This window comes from Diabrotica virgifera, chromosome 9 (genome assembly GCF_917563875.1).
Source record: "Diabrotica virgifera virgifera chromosome 9, PGI_DIABVI_V3a".
NCBI lineage: Eukaryota > Metazoa > Arthropoda > Insecta > Coleoptera > Chrysomelidae > Diabrotica > Diabrotica virgifera.
The window spans coordinates 223,071,497-223,091,494 of NC_065451.1; the positions used below are offsets into that span (position 1 = coordinate 223,071,497).

The 19,998-nt window shown below is 33.8% G+C and overlaps 1 protein-coding gene across 1 annotated transcript; it reads left to right on the forward strand.

Annotated features, from left to right (window-relative positions):
- Positions 1–9,469: 9,469 nt before the first annotated feature.
- LOC126891667 (zinc finger protein 19-like) lies at positions 9,470–10,165 on the forward strand. The gene has a single exon (XM_050660898.1). It carries the CDS (start codon positions 9,470–9,472, stop codon positions 10,163–10,165), a length of 696 nt encoding a protein of 231 aa, XP_050516855.1.
- The last annotated feature ends 9,833 nt before the right edge of the window (positions 10,166–19,998 follow it).

The following is a 19,998-nucleotide window of genomic DNA, read 5'->3' on the forward strand; positions in this document are numbered from 1 at the left end:
TGGAGGAAAAGGAAGATTTTTAAGAAAATTTAAAAATGCGCCCTGTAATTTGGTCTTATTTTTTTCAAAAACCATTCATTTTAATCCAGTCAAACTTTTTGAACATAGAAATAACACTATAATAAAAAGTATTGCAGAAGGAAAACGATGTATTTAAATTCTGATGGATGAGGGGTTAAATATACTTCTCATTTCTTCTTAAAATACATTAGTCATCAACTTTTTTGCAGAATATCTCGCTTAGTTTGAATGTACTCGACATTTAGTATTGCTCATTTTAAAAATATTTTCAAGCACTACAAAACTTATTAGTATCATTATACACCTAAAATCGACAGTTTCTCTGCTATTTCAAGTTGAATACACCGATTTGAGCATGCAGCAAAAAAACAAACTCTTCTTACCTACCATATCTCTCTTTGTATTTTAACTAGAAAATTTATGAAGAAACGAATCTCTTTGTTTTTTTATAACCTACAGAAATATTTTAAATATTTAAAATAGTTTTTTTGTTAGATGCATAGTTTTTAAGGTATTCGCGTTTTCAAAAAATAATTATTAGTCCTGTCGCCAGGGGGGGTACAACGGCCTCCTTAATTCAGATGGACTTACCCAAGTTTTTTTTATATATTTTGACCCGTAGAATACGAATTTTTTGGGTAACAGTTGATCCGGATGTCGATAAGATTGTTATAGACAAAGAACTTGAGGAATTACATAACAGCGATTTCTCGCAAAACGAAATATCTTTTTGTAATTTTTGGGTCATTTTAAGCAAAAAATATTCCTACAAGTTTTTTCAGAGAATGCATAGTTTTCGAGATAACCGCGGTTGAACTTTAAAAAAATCGAAAAATTGTAATTTTTGAACACGAATAACTTTTGATTAAAAAATAAAGTAGCAATTCTGCTTACCGCATTTGAAAGTTTAAGTCAAATTATATCGGTTTTGATTATTTGCATTGCTAAAAATTTATTATTTTATTGTTAAACAAAGTTATAAACACCTAGTATGCGAGTGATGTTTTCAATGATTTCTCATTTAAAATCGAACGAGTAGGTAGAGTAGCTACAAGTGCAATCGAGGCAATTTCTACGTAGCATGCGTTAAAACGCATGTATTAGGTACGGGAAACACTATGTGTTTATAGATTTGTTTAACAATAAAAAAATTAATTTTTAGCAATTCAAATAATCAAAACCGATATAATTTGACTTAAACTTTCAAATGCGATAAGCAGAATTGCTACTTTATTTTTTAATCAAAAGTTATTCGGGTTCAAAAATTGCAATTTTTCGATTTTTTGAAAGTTCAACCGCGGTTATCTCGAAAACTATGCATTCTACGAAAAAACTTGTAGGAATATTTTTTGCTTAAAATAACCCAAAAAATACAAAAAGATGTTTTGTTTTGCGAGAAATCGCTGTTATGTAATTCCTCAAGTTCTTTGTCCATAACAATCTTATCGACATCCGGATCAACTGTTACCCAAAAATTTCGTATTCTACGGGTCAAAATATATAAAAAAAACTTGGGTAAGTCCATCTGAATTAAGGAGGCCGTTGTACCCCCCCTGGCGACAGGACTATATGGAACAGTTTTTGCTTAAAATTAGGTTATCTAGCGTCTTCCGTGGCTATTTTAACGAAAACATTTTTCACCCCGAGAAGGGGTGAGAACCACCTCACGATAAAAGCGCACATCGGCATAGGATAGACTTTGTTTCTTAAGCTATTCCCTACTTACTGTGAAAATATCAAGTAAATCGATGTAGTAGGATGGAGTTCGGAGCCAAATACCCTCATTGACTGCCCTATTAGTCAATGTTCCACTATATGAACAGACTGTAATATTACTCCATAAGGAGTATTAATAAAAAATTGAATTTTATAGTTCAGAAAATAATTTGGCATGTACTGTATTTATAAACCCTCGATGGGGCAGTTAGTAGTTAATATTGTTGGTATTAATTAATATTCATTATGTTGGGCGTGTTGATGCCCAACTAAACCAGGCTTTGCGTATTATATCAGGCATAATCAAGGCCACGCCAACGTATTGGCTACCAGTCACACATCCGTCGAGAACATGCCCTTGTCAGGGAGTATTAAAAAAATTAACGCCGATCCTGTGTTCAGCTCTCACGTTGGTATTAACCACGGAGACATAAATAGGCTTCGTTCAAGAAAAAACCCTCTGGATTCTGCAAGGATATTAATTGAATGTAATTTTAAAATAACCGACCGTTGGCGAGAAGATTGGTAGAAGAATGCTCCACCTGACATCCAGAATATGCCATGTATTACAAGCAAGCCAGAGGGTTTTAATCAGCCAAGACGAATCTAGGCGACATTAAACAGAATTAGAATCAACTGTGGTAGGTGCTCTGACTCAATGTCAGGATGGGAAAAAATACCTTCTTCAAATTGCGATTGCGGTGCTGAAAGACAAACGGTTAAGCATTTGGTGGAGGAATGCCCCATCAAATCGTACAGTGGCAATTGGTCCGATTTTTTAGTGGCCTCCAAGGAGTCGATTGAATATATTTACGAACTAAATTTTTATTATGGCTGCATATTTACCAACTAGGACTGGTGGCCAGAACATCTACAAGCCCCAGAGCCCGTTGTAGAACCAACAGCAAGACACCAAGAACCCGCAGACAGATATCAAGTGCCATCGAATAAGTATAATCTCTGATCTGTTAAGTTTCGGCAAGGTCTTGTTTATAACTTTTAATACATCACTTAATTATGTCTTTTATGAAAAATATACATGATTAGTTAAATATTATTAAAAAATTGAGGTGGGCACACTTTGGAAAGCTACTGATGACGCCTGAAAGGGTAGAAACAGGGCCTGTCTAGCTGGTGTGCAACCCTCTGAATCGAAAACAAGCAAAACCATCATTTATTATTTTTATTTCCTTTACTCGGATTTGAGTACTGAAAGTTCCTCTGCTGTCCGTTTTTCCTAGACGAATGAAAGCGAAATGTGATCGTTTCCCTTTCGTTTTCTATATTCGTCGTCTGCTGTCTTATTAATTGAAAAAGTCGCAGATTAAGGATGTACCAGTAAGAACTTTCAAACACGAAAAATCTCAGTTTTCTACCATTTTAATTTATTAAATTGGTGGATTCTGCATCTGAGATTCTTCAATTTTTTAGTAGATGTCGCTGTATCGCGTCTGATGGGAAATTTGAATTATTTTTCAGATTCCCTTTAAAATGATGGTGGAGCTGTTTTTCGGTTCAGAGGTGGGCACACTTTCGAAAGCTACTGATGACGCCTGAAAGGGTAGAAACAGTGCCTGTCTAGCTGGTGTGCAACCCTCTGAATCGAAAACAAGCAAAACCATCATTTATTATTTTTATTTCCTTTACTCGGATTTGAGTATTGAAAGTTCCTCTGCTGTCCGTTTTTCCTAGACGAATGAAAGCGAAATGTGATCGTTTCCCTTTCGTTTTCTATATTCGTCGTCTGCTGTCTTATTAATTGAAAAAGTCGCAGATTAAGGATGTACCAGTAAGAACTTTCAAACACGAAAAATCTCAGTTTTCTACCATTTTAATTTATTAAATTGGTGGATTCTGCATCTGAGATTCTTCAATTTTTTAGTAGATGTCGCTGTATCGCGTCTGATGGGAAATTTGAATTATTTTTCAGATTCCCTTTAAAATGATGGTGGAGCTATTTTTCGGTTCAGAGGTGGGCACACTTTGGAAAGCTACTGATGACGCCTGAAAGGGTAGAAACAGGGCCTGTCTAGCTGGTGTGCAACCCTCTGAATCGAAAACAAGCAAAACCATCATTTATTATTTTTATTATTATTATTTTTAAATATTATTGTTTTATTTGCTCCATTCTGCATTTTCATTGTTCATGTTTTTGATTAGGACAAGTTGGACTCACAACTTGGGAGATTGAGCTAGTCTAGGGTAGACGATAGCTATCATAGTTAATTGAAATATTATTCTTCAATATTATTTCAATTATCTGGGGTAGTTTATTGCATCATTTTGCTATAGCGGATGCGACTGTAGTTTCGTGTTGCAACGAAATTGAAAATGGTTATTCATTTTTTAACTAAATTTTTGTTTATCCAAATTTATTATTATTATTTTAGACAAGGCGAAAACGGCGGGTTCGTTGGAAAAAATATTCCCATGACATTTTTTTTTTCATAATCACATTCGTGAGACACCCAGAATAAGGTTCAAGAAGTCGCCCACGCGAAAAGTAGTAAAATTTTTTTTAAATTTTTTTTTAATTAAATTGCAAAAATCAATATTTTCGGCCCGGAGATTTTTTTTAGATTTTTCGGACCATTCCGGGCAGAAAAGGTATCTTATAATTTTTCTCTAAAGTTGATCGTGTTCGAGTTATAAGCAATTTAAAATTTGAAAAACGCGAAAATGGCCATTTTTAAGACTTAATAACTCGGTTAAAAATTATTATTATGAAAGTCGGAAAGTGACTAAATCAAATTTAAAGCCCCCCTTCATAATCCTGTAGAAATTTGTGTCATTAATTTATTACTAAGCTGTTATTTTTAATAATTAATAATGAGTGCTAATATCTATCGTATTGACGCGGCTGTAAATGTGAGTGCCATTGAAACGCGCCATTGGACTGCCTGAATGGCATCTCTTTCGCACTCATCATGGACGGCCGCCTAATACGTGCGTGACGCTCATTATTTTTACTTAAAAATAACAGCTTAGTAATCAAATAATGACAAAAATTTTTTCAGGATCTTGTAGGGGGGGGGGGCGGCTTTAAACTTTGATTTAGTTACTTCCTGACTTTCATAGTAATAACTTTTAACCGAGTTATTAAGCCGTGAAAATCGCATTTTTCGTTTTTTTCAATTTTAAAATGCTTTTACCTCGAAAACGATTAACTTCAGAAACAAATTATAAGAGACCTTTTTTATCCAGAATGGTCCAAAAAATCTAAAAAAAAAATTGTTCCTGCCAAGAATATTGATTTTTGCAATTTGATTAAAAAAAATTGTTAAAAAAAATTTGGACCACTTTTCGCGTGGGCGACTTCTTGAATCTTATTCTGGAATGTCTCACGAATGTGATTATGCAAAAAAATCTCATGGGAATATTTTCTCCAAAGAACCCGCCGTTTTCGTCTTGTCTATTTATAATGGACTGTTGTCTTTATTTATATAGAGAGCACGTAAAGGTTGGAATAAATTCATTTTTTCATAAATAGGAGATTTTGGAAAAAAATTCCGGAGCTGGTCGATTTTTATTTTGGAATTACAATTTTATGGCATATATATCATACTAGTGACATCATCCATCTGGGCGTGATAACGTAATCGATGATTTTTTAAATGAGACTTTAGGTCGTGTGTTAGCTCATTTGAAAGGTTATTCAATTCTCTATTCAGCAATATAAACATCAACATCATTATTTATACAGGGTATCAAAAAAATTTAAATAAATCAATTGACACAAAAAGAAGAATGTATGTAATTGATTTAATTAAAAATGCATTTTAATGCTGTCAGAAAAGAGAAAAATTTTTATTTGACAAATACATATTGCTTTTCGCTTGAATTAAATGTTCAAACTGCTAAGAGGCAGGTGGGTGGCAGTTTTAAAATTGACTTTAGGCGAAACATTTTTATGACAGCATTAAAATGCATTTTTAATTAAAAAAAAATACGTACATTCTTCTTTTTGTGTCAATTAGTTTAATTAAAAAATTTTTTTTTGAGTACCCTGTATAAATATAGATGTCAATGTTTATATTGCTGAATAGAGAATTGAATAACCTTTCAAATGAGCTATCACACGACCCCTATTCTATCACACGTCATTAGTATGATATATATGCCAAAAAATCGTAATTTAAAAATAAAAATCGACCTGTTTCGGGTTTTTTTCCAAACTCGCCGATTTATGAAAAATGAATTTATTCCAACCTTTCCGTGCTCACTGTATATGGTACATTCCATGTCAAATCACTCAGGCAAAAAATTTTGGATCTCCGATTTGTCTGAAAATTGGTATATAGCTTCTGCGGGACGTAAAAATAAGATATTTAAGGTCAAAAAATCTTCTTCTTTTTTTCTCAAAATGTTATTTTATGCGATTTTACAGTGATTTGGTGTTTATTTAAACAAATTTGCATTTTCTGTCGTAAAGTATCAATGAAAAACATAATATTTTAATAGAAAGGACTCAAAAATGTCATTATATTGCATTATAACAAGTTATTTTGAATCAAAACAAGTTTTTGATCAAATTTTATAGTGTAAAAAACGTTAAAATACCATTTTTACATTTTCCTTCATTCCCAAAATACATCATCATCGATTTGGCTGAAAATTTGCCCACAGATAGCTAAAAGATAGGACTTTAAGTGGTTAGAAGGATTTGAATAATATTACAATACCAAAAAAGTTACATGCAGTAATATCAGACTCAAAAGTATATATTAGTCCAGTCGGGATAGCATTTGACCTTGAATGCTGAGCTGCCCAAAATTTTATTTTTCTGATCTTTAGGGGAGTCAATAGTAGCCTAAATTAAAAATCACGAATGAATTCCTCCGTTACGTTAGCCGCCATCTTGATTTTAAAGGAGAACCTGTTTTGCTCAATATCACCGCCATTTTTAACTTTTCGACAAAAACGCTATTGATAATGTTCAAAATAAGAGACCTAAAAGGAACTACAACGTTAACGGGATTTTATTATCTCATATGGTCAATGGATCTCTAAATTTGAAAAAACCGCTGAGTGCTACCATTTAAATGGGTGCGTTTTTGAGAAAAGGGTGAATTAGTCCCTAGGCACAGGGTGCATTAGGGTAAGTTCTACGTAATTTTGGTACAAATATGTCTACAGAAAAATTGTTCCAGATTAAATTTACTATCGAAACGTCACCTCTTAAAGTCAAAAATATTTTATTTTACAAAAATATGTTCAAAAGAAAAGCAAGGAAAAAACACGAAAGGCAGCAATTTTGTTTTTTGCCCCATAACTTTTTTCCACAGGGATATAAGTATATGTATTGCTGTAGTGAAAAATAACTTCTATTCTTCCTCTTTAAAATAAAGTTTGATAAAAGTCTCTGGGATTTATAGTTTCTGAAATAGGATTTTTCAAAGTTCGCCGCTCACATCATTTTTGGGACATTTTCCCCATTATTTTGGAAACATTGTTCTGTAACTTTTTTCGACGCATTTCTAGGTATATGCAATGGTACATTTAGTAGAAAGAGAAGTCAATTACCTTTAAAATGGTCTATTGTATAAGGTTACACGACTCTTTATAAGCAAGCTATGCTTTTTCAAGGTTTTATAATTTTAATAATTTTTAATGTTTTTAATGAATATTTTTTTAATTTCTCATTGTGAATATTTTCCTTGTAAATTTAGGTATGTACATTGTAAAGCTTGTTTTCTTTACTTTAAAGTGGTATATTGCAAACAATTCTAGGACTATTTTAAACAAGATCTTCGTAGGATATCCAAGGGTATCCGTAATTAGAGAAAAATTTTAAATTTGTTTTATTTTTTTCAATTAGAAGAATATAATTGCATATTATAACATAATTTTTAATTCCAAATAACTTTTCTTAATAACACTTTTCGATATTGTGAAATATAAAGGTACTTTACTCTTGAGCGAAATTCGTATTTTTTAATATACCTCGTACTCTATTGAAACAATTTTATATCTAATGATTGCATCTTAGGTTTAAGACTATGCAGAGCATTTTATAAACAATATTTTTTTATAAAGTTAGTAATAAAAAAATTTTCCATGTGGTTTCAACTTAGTAGGACCTCTTGCATGTGTATATGTCACATTTTGAAAAAGCATATCTTGTTTAAAAATAGCCCTAGAATTTTTTACGATACATCATTTTAAAGTAAAGAAATTAAGCTTTATTTTTTATTGTACAATGTATACACCTAAATATACCATAAAAAACGTTATAATAAGAAATTTAGAAATAATCGTAAAATATATCAAAAATCATTAAAAGTATAAAACTTTGAACAACCATCTCTTGCTTAAAAATAGCCATACAGCCTTCTATAGGAAATCATTTTAAGGGCAATTAACTTTTCTTCCTATTGAATGTAACAATGCATATACCTAAAGCTACGTAGAAAAAAGTTACAGAACAATGTTTGAGAAGTAACAAGCAAAATGGGCCAAAATCGCTGTGAATGGCGAACTTTGAAAAATCATATTTTGGAAAATATAAATCATAGAGACTTCTACCAAACGCCATTTTAAATAGAAAGGATGGAATATTTTTTCCGTAAAGCAATGCCTATACCCACATTCCCGTAGAAAAAAGTTATGGGGCAAAAAACAAAATTGCTATCATTTGTGTTTTTTTCTTGCTTTTCTTTTGAATATATTTTTGTAAAAAAAATATTTTTGACTTTAAAAGGTGATGTCTCGATAGTAAATTTAACCTGAAACCATTTTCCTGTAGACATGTTTGTACCAAAAGTGCATAGAACTCACCCTAATTCGCCCTGTGCCTAGGGACTAATTCACCCCTTTCTCAAAAACGGTAGCACCCCTTTAAATGGTAGTACTCCACGGGTTTTTATTATTTAGAGATCCATTGACCATATGAAACAATAAAACCCCGTTAACGTTGTAGTTCCTTTCCAAAATACATAATCAATAGCCTAGTAGGAACTGAAATTGTTCTAAATAAATCGTATTTATAATTATTACAATTTCTTTTTAAGAATTTTTGTCGTGAGGTCGATATTTTCGAGTTAATTTTACTTACAGTAGACGCCTATATTTTTGACTATAATATTGCATGTAACTTTTTTGGTATTGTAATATAATTCAAATCCTTCTCACCACTTAAAGTCCTATGTTTTGTCTATCTGTGGGCAAATTTTTAGCCAAATCGATTATGATGTATTTTGGGAATGGAGAAAAATACGGTATTTTAACGTTTTCTACACTATAAAATTTGATCAAAAGCTTGTTTTGAATCAAAGTAACTTATTATAGTGCCATATAATGACATTTTTGAGTCCCTTCTATTAAAATATTATGTTTTCCATTGATACTTTACGATAGAAAATGCAAATTTGTATAAATAAACACCAAATCACTGTAAAATCGCATAAAATAACATTTTGAGAAAAGAAGATTTTTTTGACCTTAAATATCTTATTTTTACGTCCCGCAGAAGCTACATACCAATTTTCAGACAAATCGGAGGTCCAAATTTTTTTTTGGTCCAAAATTGAGTGATTTGAAATGGAATGACCCATATACAAAACTGTGATATTGCCATACGCTAAATAAAAATAAATTATTCATTATTTCCTATTAGCAATAATTATATTTTTTTAGGATCAAGTTTGAATTTGTAGAGATGACAATAAAAAAAGAGGAACCGCCGCCAAAAAAACGAAAGCGCAGAATAATAATGAAAGCCATTCGCAATAAAATGACTCAAGAAGAGTATGAGGTTTACGTCGTTCAACCAGCTACATCTGAGAAACCGCTTACCTGTGAGAATTGCCGATCCATATTTATAAATAATGTAGAAAAGGGCCTTCATTCTGTAATACACAATGACAACAAATTTTATGAATGCCACGTTTGCGGAGATTTTGCCAACCAAAGCAAACAAGCATTTGATATCCACATCAGAGAACATGAAGGGATTAAAAAATTCAAATGTCCTATATGTAGTAAACAGTTTACTACCTTTAGACCAGCGTACGAGCATCAATTTCTTCACAAGAAGGAAAAACCTTTTGTATGTGATATCTGCCAACAAACATTCCGAACTTCCATTGGGGCGAGAAACCACAAAGACTCTGCTCACTATGAATTGCTCAATGGACAAAAAAATGAAAAGTTACACTGTAAAATGTGCAACAAGCATTATGCGAATCGTTCAGGCTTAGACGAACACAATTATAGGCATCACAGAGAACTATGTACGCGAAAGCCAGTTCTGTGTGACATCTGTTTAAGAGATTTTCCATCGAAATCGGCGATGAGGAGGCACAAATCTTCGCACTCAAAAGAAGGTTCATTTTCATGTCAAGTTTGTTCAAAGAAGTTGAAGACTAAAAACGGTCTACACCAGCATCAATCTGCTCATACAGGAGAGCAGAAATATGAATGCAATTAGTGTGGAAAAAAATTTTCTTATTCCACTGGATACAAATATCATATGAAAATACATACTTAGTCCAGAGAAATAAGATTTTTCTCGTGGCACATCCCCCACCAGGCCGAAGCCAAAATTTTTGAGTAGTATGGACAGCTATATTAATAACCTATATGTTTCCTGCAGCCGATTTTGATGATATACATAGTTATAAACAAATAAAGATCGAAAAACGGTAAATTTTTGCTTTTTTCGTCTAAATTACTTACTAAAAAGTGAAGCATTCTAAACAAATTTGAGAATAAGAAACTCATAAATCATATAAAAAACTTCAATATGGCGGTCGCTGAATATGTCTATGCTGATTTGTGGCTTAGAAAATTGCAAAATAAGTCATACATTTTGAGATTTTATAAATGTTCATAACTTATTTAAAAATTAAGTTACAACCTTCTTATTACACGGAATGCTGAGACTTCTTGTGCCTAAATTATATTTGAAATTCCAAAGCAATTGGTCAAATAGTTTAAAAGTTATTTAATTTGTTTATCCCAAATTCATTTTTTTTGCAATACTATAAGTCAGAAAATTTTGAGCTTACAGTAATACTTTGGACAGTTTATGAAAGAAGAACATTTATGCTATCAACTTAATTTAAAAAAAATGACAAAAATTAATTTTAAACTGTGTAAAATTATTTTGCAGAAACATGTCGATTTTTTGCTTAATTATAAACAATTAGAATAACTTTTTAACCGTTACCCGTAGAAAAATTATTTTTTCATATACAGTGAAACCTCGGTAACTCGGATTAATCGGGACAGCGACCGATCCGGGTTATCGAAAATCCGGGTTAGCCGGAGAATATGGTAAAAATTAATAAAATACGGTATACTTACAGATAAATCCACGAGGAAAAATTTCCTGTAGTTGGCTGTATACCATTACAAAAACATAAAATCCTTTATAAAAGGTATATTAATTAAAATCCCTATACAGGGCTACATCAAAGACAGAACTAGTTTTCAATCGGTTGACCGATCATCATCAGTGCAATCTTAGAATCTACATGCAAGCCACCAAAGTAAAAATAACAGGGTAAAAACCCTTTACAATTGATCCGTCATCGGAACATATGACTAAGATGTGAATTATAACATGGATGATTAAGATATCCAATGTTTTTCGCCCGAGGTACCAATGAGCTCTATCTGACAAGTTCACATCATGACTGTATGGAAGCAAACCCTGTTATTTTTACTTTGGTGGCTTGCATGTAGATTCTAAGATTGCACTGATGATGATCGGTCAACCGATTGAAAACTAGTTCTGTCTTTGATGTAGCCCTGTATAGGGATTTTAATTAATATACCTTTTATAAAGGATTTTATGACTTACAGATAAACTCCGTTAGAATAGAAATAATATGAAATATATATATGTAAATATGCACAGTACCTACACATCTTAATTACTAACAACACGCAAACACAAACCTACGCAAAGCAAACCGAAGCGAACAATACCACAATACTGTATTCATACAGTCACAATCGGAAGGATGTTTTGTTATTATGTATTAAGAATAGTAAACTAAGACCATTGATTAAAAAAGAATTTTTTAAATAGTCTTTCTTAAACAATGCTAACACAGTTTTAAATAAAAAATAAAGGAATAATACAGACAGGTGCCTGTTGTTTCTGCCGGCTTGTGCTTATGAGTCAGTTTTACTATCTATAGTTCAAATTACACAAATACACATTATCTCTCAAATATTATATTACATACATACATTTTTATTGTTGAAATGTTTATCTGAAAATAATTAACTATTTTGATGGGAAATAAGCCACAATTAAATTGAAAGAATAATTTTATTAACATTTCGACGCCCAGAACGGGTGTCATTGTCAAAATACAAAATATGTACTGAAAATCAAAATGTTTATCTGATGAAAATCGGTCCGGGTTAGCCGGACTTCCGGGTTATCGGGGGCCGACTTATCGGGGTTCTACTGTATTTGGAAAGACTGAATTTTTATACACATTTAGAAAGAAAAACAATTGTCCTAGGACAATTAGGAACAAAGTTAGCTCCCCTTTTTTTAATTCACATGTTCTTGCAAAATAATTTTGCAATATTTATAATTATTTTTGTCATTTTTTAAATTAAATTAATAGTGTAAATCTTCTTCTTGCATAAACTATCTAAAGTATTACTGTAACTTCTTCATTTTCTGACTTATAGTGTTGCAAAAAAATTAATTTGGGATAAACAAATTAAATAACTTTTAAACTATTTGACCGATTACTTTGAAATTTATGGTATGATTTAAGCACCAGAAGTCTCAGCATTCCGTGTAATAAGATGGTTCTAAGTTAATGTTTGCAAAAGTTATGGATATTTATAAAAACTCAAAATTTATTATTTATTTTGCAATTTTCTAAGCAACCAATAAGGATAGACATATTCAGCGAACTCCATATTGAAGTTTTTTATACGCTTTATGAGTTTCTTACTCTCAAATTTGAGAAACTGAGAAAACTTAAAATTGCTGGAATCGAGAACCCTCTCAGGAATTCCCAGTACCGACAGCTATCTAGAATTCAGGCTGCTTGTAGACGAGACAAAAACAAGCATATAGAGAAAATCTGCAGAGAAATTCAACTACATGCCGACACAAATAACACCAAAGAACTCTATGATAAAGTCAGACTACTCACACGTAAATTCAAACAGAAATCTTGGTCTATCAAAGATGATGAAGGTAATGTACAGACGGATTTGGACAAGGTTATTGATGTTTGGAGGGCGTATTGTAAGTCTTTATACGCCAATACGGACCAGATGCCGGCGGACACCCCGTTTGTACCTGACTGCCAGACCTCCACTTTCCATTCTCCTTCAACAGAGACACACCACACTAGTTTTGAATCTGAACCTGACATACTTTGTTCCGAGGTGGAATTCGCTTTAAAAAGACTTAAGTTAAACAAAGCAGCAGGATATGATCTCATTACTGCAGACGTCTTGAAGCATCTTCCAGAATGTGGAGTGAAAATATTACATCGATTGTGTAATGAAATATGGCACACAGGCGTTTGGCCTGAGGATTGGAGAAAGACCATAATCATACCTCTTCATAAGAAAGGTTCAACAAATAATTGTAACAACTACAGGCTATTAGCTCTAATATCACACGCCAGTAAGGTGATCCTTTACATACTGCAACGGCGTCTAGAAAACTTCATAAGTTGGCAAATAGCACCTGAGCAGGCTGGATTTGTAAAGGGCAGAGGTACTAGAGAACAAATCCTTAATGTAAGAAACATCATAGAAAAAGCCAGAGAATACCAGATCCCGATATTTATGTTTCGTCGATTATACAAAGGCCTTTGATAATGTTAGATGGGACAAACTATGGAACATATTGACGACAATGGGTGTACCTAAACACTTGACTCACCTTATTAGCAAACTGTACCAAGATAACCTGGCATATATTCGAATGGACGGATACCTGTCTGACAAATGCACTTTGGAGAAGGGAGTACGCCAAGGATGCGTTTTATCTCCCTTATTATTTAACATCTATTCGGAGTTCATAATGCGCAGAGTCTTGGATGGTTGGGAGGGAGGAGTAAACCTAGGTGGTGTTAAGATATCTAACTTGCGTTTCGCAGACGACACTACACTTCTAGCCTCTACTCCAGAAGAAATTATTGAATTATTAAAAAAACTCGAGGAAGAAAGTGCTAAATTTGGACTCATAGTTAACTACAACAAAACCAAAATCATGGTTATTGATCGCCAACAACAGTTTCCTGAAACCCAAACTATTGCGGGATGCGAGGTAGTCTCATCTATGATATATCTTGGAGCTCTAGTTAACAACACAGGCAGTTGTGAACCCGAAATTAGAAGACGCATTCAACTAGCAAGAGCAGCAATGAGTGAACTAAACGGGGTCTGGCGTGATCGTCACATTACTATGACAAACAAAAAGAGACTCGTTTCAACTCTGGTCTTTTCCATATTTTACTATGCATGCGAGACATGGACAGTCAAAGAATCAGATAGACGACGTATAGACGCCTTTGAAATGTGGACATGGAGACGCCTGCTTCGAATTCCATGGACGGCTCGCCGTACAAATGTCTCGGTTCTGGATGAAAGTAAACCGGATCAGCGTCTCTCCAGTACCGTTTACTCTAGAATTTTAAAGTTCTTTGGTCATACCCATCGGAGTGATCACAAAATGGAGCGGTTGGTGGTCCAAGGAAGGCCTCAGACTCAACGCCAACGCGGAAGATCTCCACAGCGATGGGCGGACATTACTAAAAAGCTTCTCAACAAACAGTATACTGAGGCAATACATGTAACTGATGACCGCGACCAGTGGAAAAATATTATCAATCAAACTGTCCGAGCTGCTGAAGCCCAATTATGAACCACAACACATCTACTAAGATGTTAATGACTATGATGATGACTCTCAAATTTGTTTAAAATGCTTAACCTTTTGGTAATAGACGAAAAAAGATAAAATTTACCGTTGTTGATCTTCATTTGTTTATAACTATGTATATCATCAAAATGGGCTGCAGGAAACATATAGGCTATTATTATAGATGTCCATACTACTCAAAAAATTTGGTTTCGGCCTGGAGGGGGTTGTGTCACCAACAGGATATTTTTTTTCCTTATTTCTCTGAATTTACTGGGGAGAAACCGTTTGCTTTTGTTATTTGTGGAAAAAAGGCTATTTCTGCTGGAAATTTAAAACTTAATATGAAAACACTCGAATAAATCAAAATCGAAGAAATCGAGTATTTTTTAAGTATTAAAAATGTCAAAATATTGTGTTCGGAAATAAAATATTTTTTTTTCTAAATTTTTTGTACTTCATTAATTATGTTTGGTCCTGCCCTGGTGCTAATTCTTTAAAATATGCGCAGTTGTTTAATAAGTTTTGTCGTTCTATGATAGATGGCGCTATTAAGATCATAGTAGGATGTGGTTTTGGCATTGGGTTAGGCATTGTGAACAATATTTGGCTGAAGTTTTGAATTTGGCAAAAACTATAATATTTTTATAAGCGAGCAAAAGTTTTACTTTAATAAAATATTATAAAATAATATCAACACGTCTCAACTGCTTCCAATTTTCTTCACGTTCAATCTCTCCGATTCAACACTATAAAAAAGGACAGAGAAGACGTAGCATCTCAGCATTCTTACTTTTATGCCAAGCAAGAGGTTGTGACTCTTCAAGAAGGCCTTCATCCGGTTGAAGGCGGATCTAGATTTTCCATGTACGTTCTTATCTCTTGATTGTTGGTCTATTTTTCTTCCTACGGGGGGTTTCAGGGAGAAGCCCGTGCTTAGAAGCGGCAAACTTTTTGTAGTATGGCATAAATAGACCCAAACCCACTAAACCCAGACACCCAAAGTGAAAGTTATCCTCTATCTATATGGTCCGCATAGTGTTCAGAAAAAAGTCACACCATTTTGAGCGTCGGGTTTGGGGGGGGGGGGAGAAATCGGTAAATTTGTAGTTTTTTACGTTTTTCGTCAATATTTCTAAAACTATGCGGTTTAGCATGAACAATCTTCTATACAAAAATGTTCTACATTAAATTTGAAATAAAATAGGCCGTACGCATAATCCTTCTAAAATGAACGGTTCCAAAGTTACGGAGGTAGTGTAGTATAATTGGTCCAAAAAAAGGCCTAACCCTTTGGAAAGTAAAAGTTTGTCTATCCAAAGTAAAAGTTTTCCTTAAATACCAAATTGTTCTATATGGTTCACATATTGTTCAGTTAAAAGTTACACCATTTTGAGCGGCCGGTTTGGGGGGAGATGGGGAGACGTCGGTAAATTAGTAGTTTTTTTTACGTTTTTCGTCAATATTTCTAAAGCTATGCTTTAGCGTAAACAATCTTCTATAAAAAAATACTCTACATAAAATTTAAAACAAAAAAGGTCCTAAACATAATTGTGATAAAATCAACGGTTCCAGAGTTACGGAGGGTGAAAAGTGGAGGTTTTCGATACTCTTTATATTTATTGGGCAATTTATAATATTATTACTGATGATAGAAATTTTCTTTAATAGGATTGTGTTTTGTAAATAAAATTTGCTATTTCAGTGGCTGATGGTATGTTAGTGATAAGCCCTTCAAGAAACGTCAACCTCACCACCCAAAATCATCATCAATTGCCCAAAAAATATAAAAAGTATCGAAAACCTCCACTTTACATCCTCCGTAACGCTGGAACCGTTGATTTTATTACAAATATGTATAGAACTTTTTTTGTTTTAAATTTCATGTAGAACATTTTTGTATAGAACATTGGTTACGCTAAAGCATAGTTTTAGAAATATTGACGAAAAACGTAAAAAACTACTAATTTACCGACTTCTCCCCCATCTCCCCTCTAAACTGGACGCTCAAAATGATGTAAACTTTTTACTGAACAATATGTGGACCATATAGGAAGATATAGAACAATTTGGTGTTGGAGTAAAACTTTTACTTTGGATGTCTGGGTTAGGCGTATCTTATGTGCAGACGCGTGGAAAGGCTGCACAGATGTTTTGTTGAACCAGTTTCTGAAGTTTTTCAACCAGGATGTCTTCTTCTTCCTGGACTTTCACTTTCCGAATATTTTTCCTTGCAGGTTGGCTTGTAGGAGGGCATCAATATCTGGATTAAATTCGCATGTGTCCGAACTATTGCAACTTTCGAGATTTGATAGTGGTCAGTACCTCTCGGTTATTCTTCATTCTTCTGAGGACCTCCTCATTTGTAATCCGGTCAGCTCACGGGATTTTAAGTATTCTCCGATATAGCCACACCTCAACTCCATCCAATTTTCTGCACATAGCTTCGTTCAATCTCCCCGATTCAACGCAATAAAAAAGCACACAGAAGACGTAGCATATCAGCATTCTTAACTTTATGTCAAGGGAGGGGTTGTAACTCTTGAAGAAGGCCCTTATCCGGTTGAAGGCGGATCTAGCTTTTCCGATGTGCGCTCTTATCTCTTGATCGTTGGTCTATTTTTCCTCCTACGGAGGCTTTTAGGGGGAAGCCCGTGGTTAGAAGCGGCAAACTTTTTGGCATATTTTTTGGGGTCCCAAAATTTAGATTCTCAGTAAAATTTAGCTTGTTCGTATCATTTTTAGAGGTACAGTGGAAAAGATTATCTAATTGTTGTTATGCCTCTGGTAGTAAAATAATTTTTACCTTAAAAATATGTTTCTACCCACAGAAAACATGTACCCAGGAAATCCCGGGTAGCACACATTCAAAAGATGGTTTTACCTAACTAATAGAAATTGCGGTGTATTTATAAGTGATTCAATAAAATTGTGTATTGACTAGGAAAGTATTGGGGTAGTTCTGATTTCTTTCATTATATATGGATTTTGGGCTGCTGAATCCGAATATAAGGTTTGCGGACAAAATTTCTTGCCGGAACATTGAAAAAAACGAAAAATTTCAGCTTTTTTTCCACTTTTTTGCTCAAATCTCGAAAACTATTAACTTTTAGTAAATGGTCTCTCAACAGAAATTAAAGTACTTAAAATTATCTACAAATTTCACTATTTACTTTTTTTTTCAGACGAATCGTTCGGTCTAGAGTGCAAGTTGAAAATTGCCAATTTTTGATGGTCTCGGCAAAACCCACTTTTTACATTCCAAAACTTTAGTTTTTCTTAGAATGCTGTCATTTGATAAATTTCTCCTAGTTTTCTGTACAAATAATAAATGTTAGTTCATAATATGAATATGGCATGTCTCTTTTCACAGCTTCCATGAATCCATTCCATCCTAAAATACCGAGAATGTCTCTGCTTTTTCCTTAGAGCCACAGAAGATCAGGCACAGATGGAGTCACAGTTTCAGTTGATGTGAACATTTCCTTCGGATCTGTTATCTTGATTTCTGATAAACCTTGAGGTTTTGTCCTTTAAAAATGAATTAGTTGAACAGCTCCCTGACTTCCATAAACCTCAGGCGCGGGTTTCTTTTTTATCCGAGGAATGGCTTGCTTAGGAGCTACTGCATGTTTTGGTGCAATACAAGAAAAGTCACATATGACTTGAAAAGTGTGGTATTCGTCGATTGTCTGTACGTTAAAATCAGCGTTATCGTACACCTACTGTGTAAAGCACGGCAGGTCAATTTTCTGCGGATCTCCTGCGAATGCTGACACTTCCAGGCGAACAGCTTCTGTATAGAATGAACAAAACCCCAAAGAGGAAACTACATCAACCTATTTTCTTGAGCCGTACTTTTTGTAGAGAAAACGGCCAACCTTGCAAGGAGTGGTGCGACCAACTATCTGGGCCTTACTGCCGCTACAAGACTTTGAGCAAGCGTGTTACTCATCTGGAAGTGTCAGCAATCGCAGGCGATCCGCAGAAAATTGACCAGCCGATTTTAACCCTTTCTATGCCAGGCCTTAATTTGCATGTTGGTCCCTCAATCCCAAAGTTTTTTCATGCCTAGAGTCCCATTGCCTTATATACGTCGCATATAAATAAACAAATAAATGACCAAAACATGTTTTTAATGAGTTTTTTTTTAACCAACTTAAACGTTTTCTTTTCAAAAGTACTCATCAGAGAGCAAAACTAACTTATAAATGTTGAAAAAATGTAACTACGTATTTTAAAAAAATAATATAATGTAAATTAACATTAAAAGTTTTCTTTTGTGTAGTACTGCTCAAAACATGACACTACGGAAAGGCCGACTCCGCATCTTGCACACATGTATCTCGATTCGCTTCTTTTTTTCTGGTCTTTTCTGTGGCTACAAACGCTTCACCTTCTAGCAGCTACCTATAAGCGTTGCCACCAGTGCTACAGTATAGCATATATCTAAAATATGTGAACAAATATATACGGCAATGGGTCCGCATGACCTGTCTTCACCTGAGGTGCCAAGATTTTGAGGCTTTGGGAACAATAATCTAACATTTTCGGACATATTTCTACGGCATTGGGACACCAATGAGTCTAAAATTTTATAAGCAACGCATATTTTCGGCTTTCGTAAGTTGAGACCATAACTTTTTCAAAAACTTATATATGCAGCGTTGGGACAGAAAGGGTTAACGTACATACAATCGACGGATACCACACGTTTTACGTCATGGGTGGCATTTCTTCTATTGCACCAAAACATGCAATAGCTCCTAACCAATCCATTCCTCGGCTAAAAACTTAACCCGCACCTGAGGTTTATGGAAGTCAGAGAGCTGTTCAACTAATACATTTTGAAAGGATAAAACCTCAAGGTTTATCAGAAATCAAGATCCGAAGGGCATGTTCACACCAACTGAAACTGTGACTCCATCTGTGCCTGATCTTCTGTGCCTCTAAGGGAAAAGTAGAGACATTCTCGGTATTTTAGGATGGAATGGATTCATGGAATTTGTGAGAAGAGACATACCATATTCATATTATGAACTAAAATTTATTATTTGTATAGAAAACTAGGAGAAATGTATCAAATGACAGCATTCTAATAAAAACTAAAGTTTTGGAATGTAAAAAGTGGGTTTTGCCAAGACCGTTAAAAATTGGCAATTTTCAACTTGCACTTTAGACCGAACGGTTTATCTGAAAAAAAAAATAAATAGTAGGGGAGTAAATGTAGATAATTTTAAGTACTTTAATTTCTGTTATAGTCGGTTCGCTAAACTCAGACCCAACTGGCTAGATATTTTAGTCGATAATTTTTTTGTTTTTTGCCAATTTTGCAAAAATTTGTAAAATTACTAACTATTTAGTAATTATTAACTATTTAGTAATTATTTTTTGCCAATTTTACT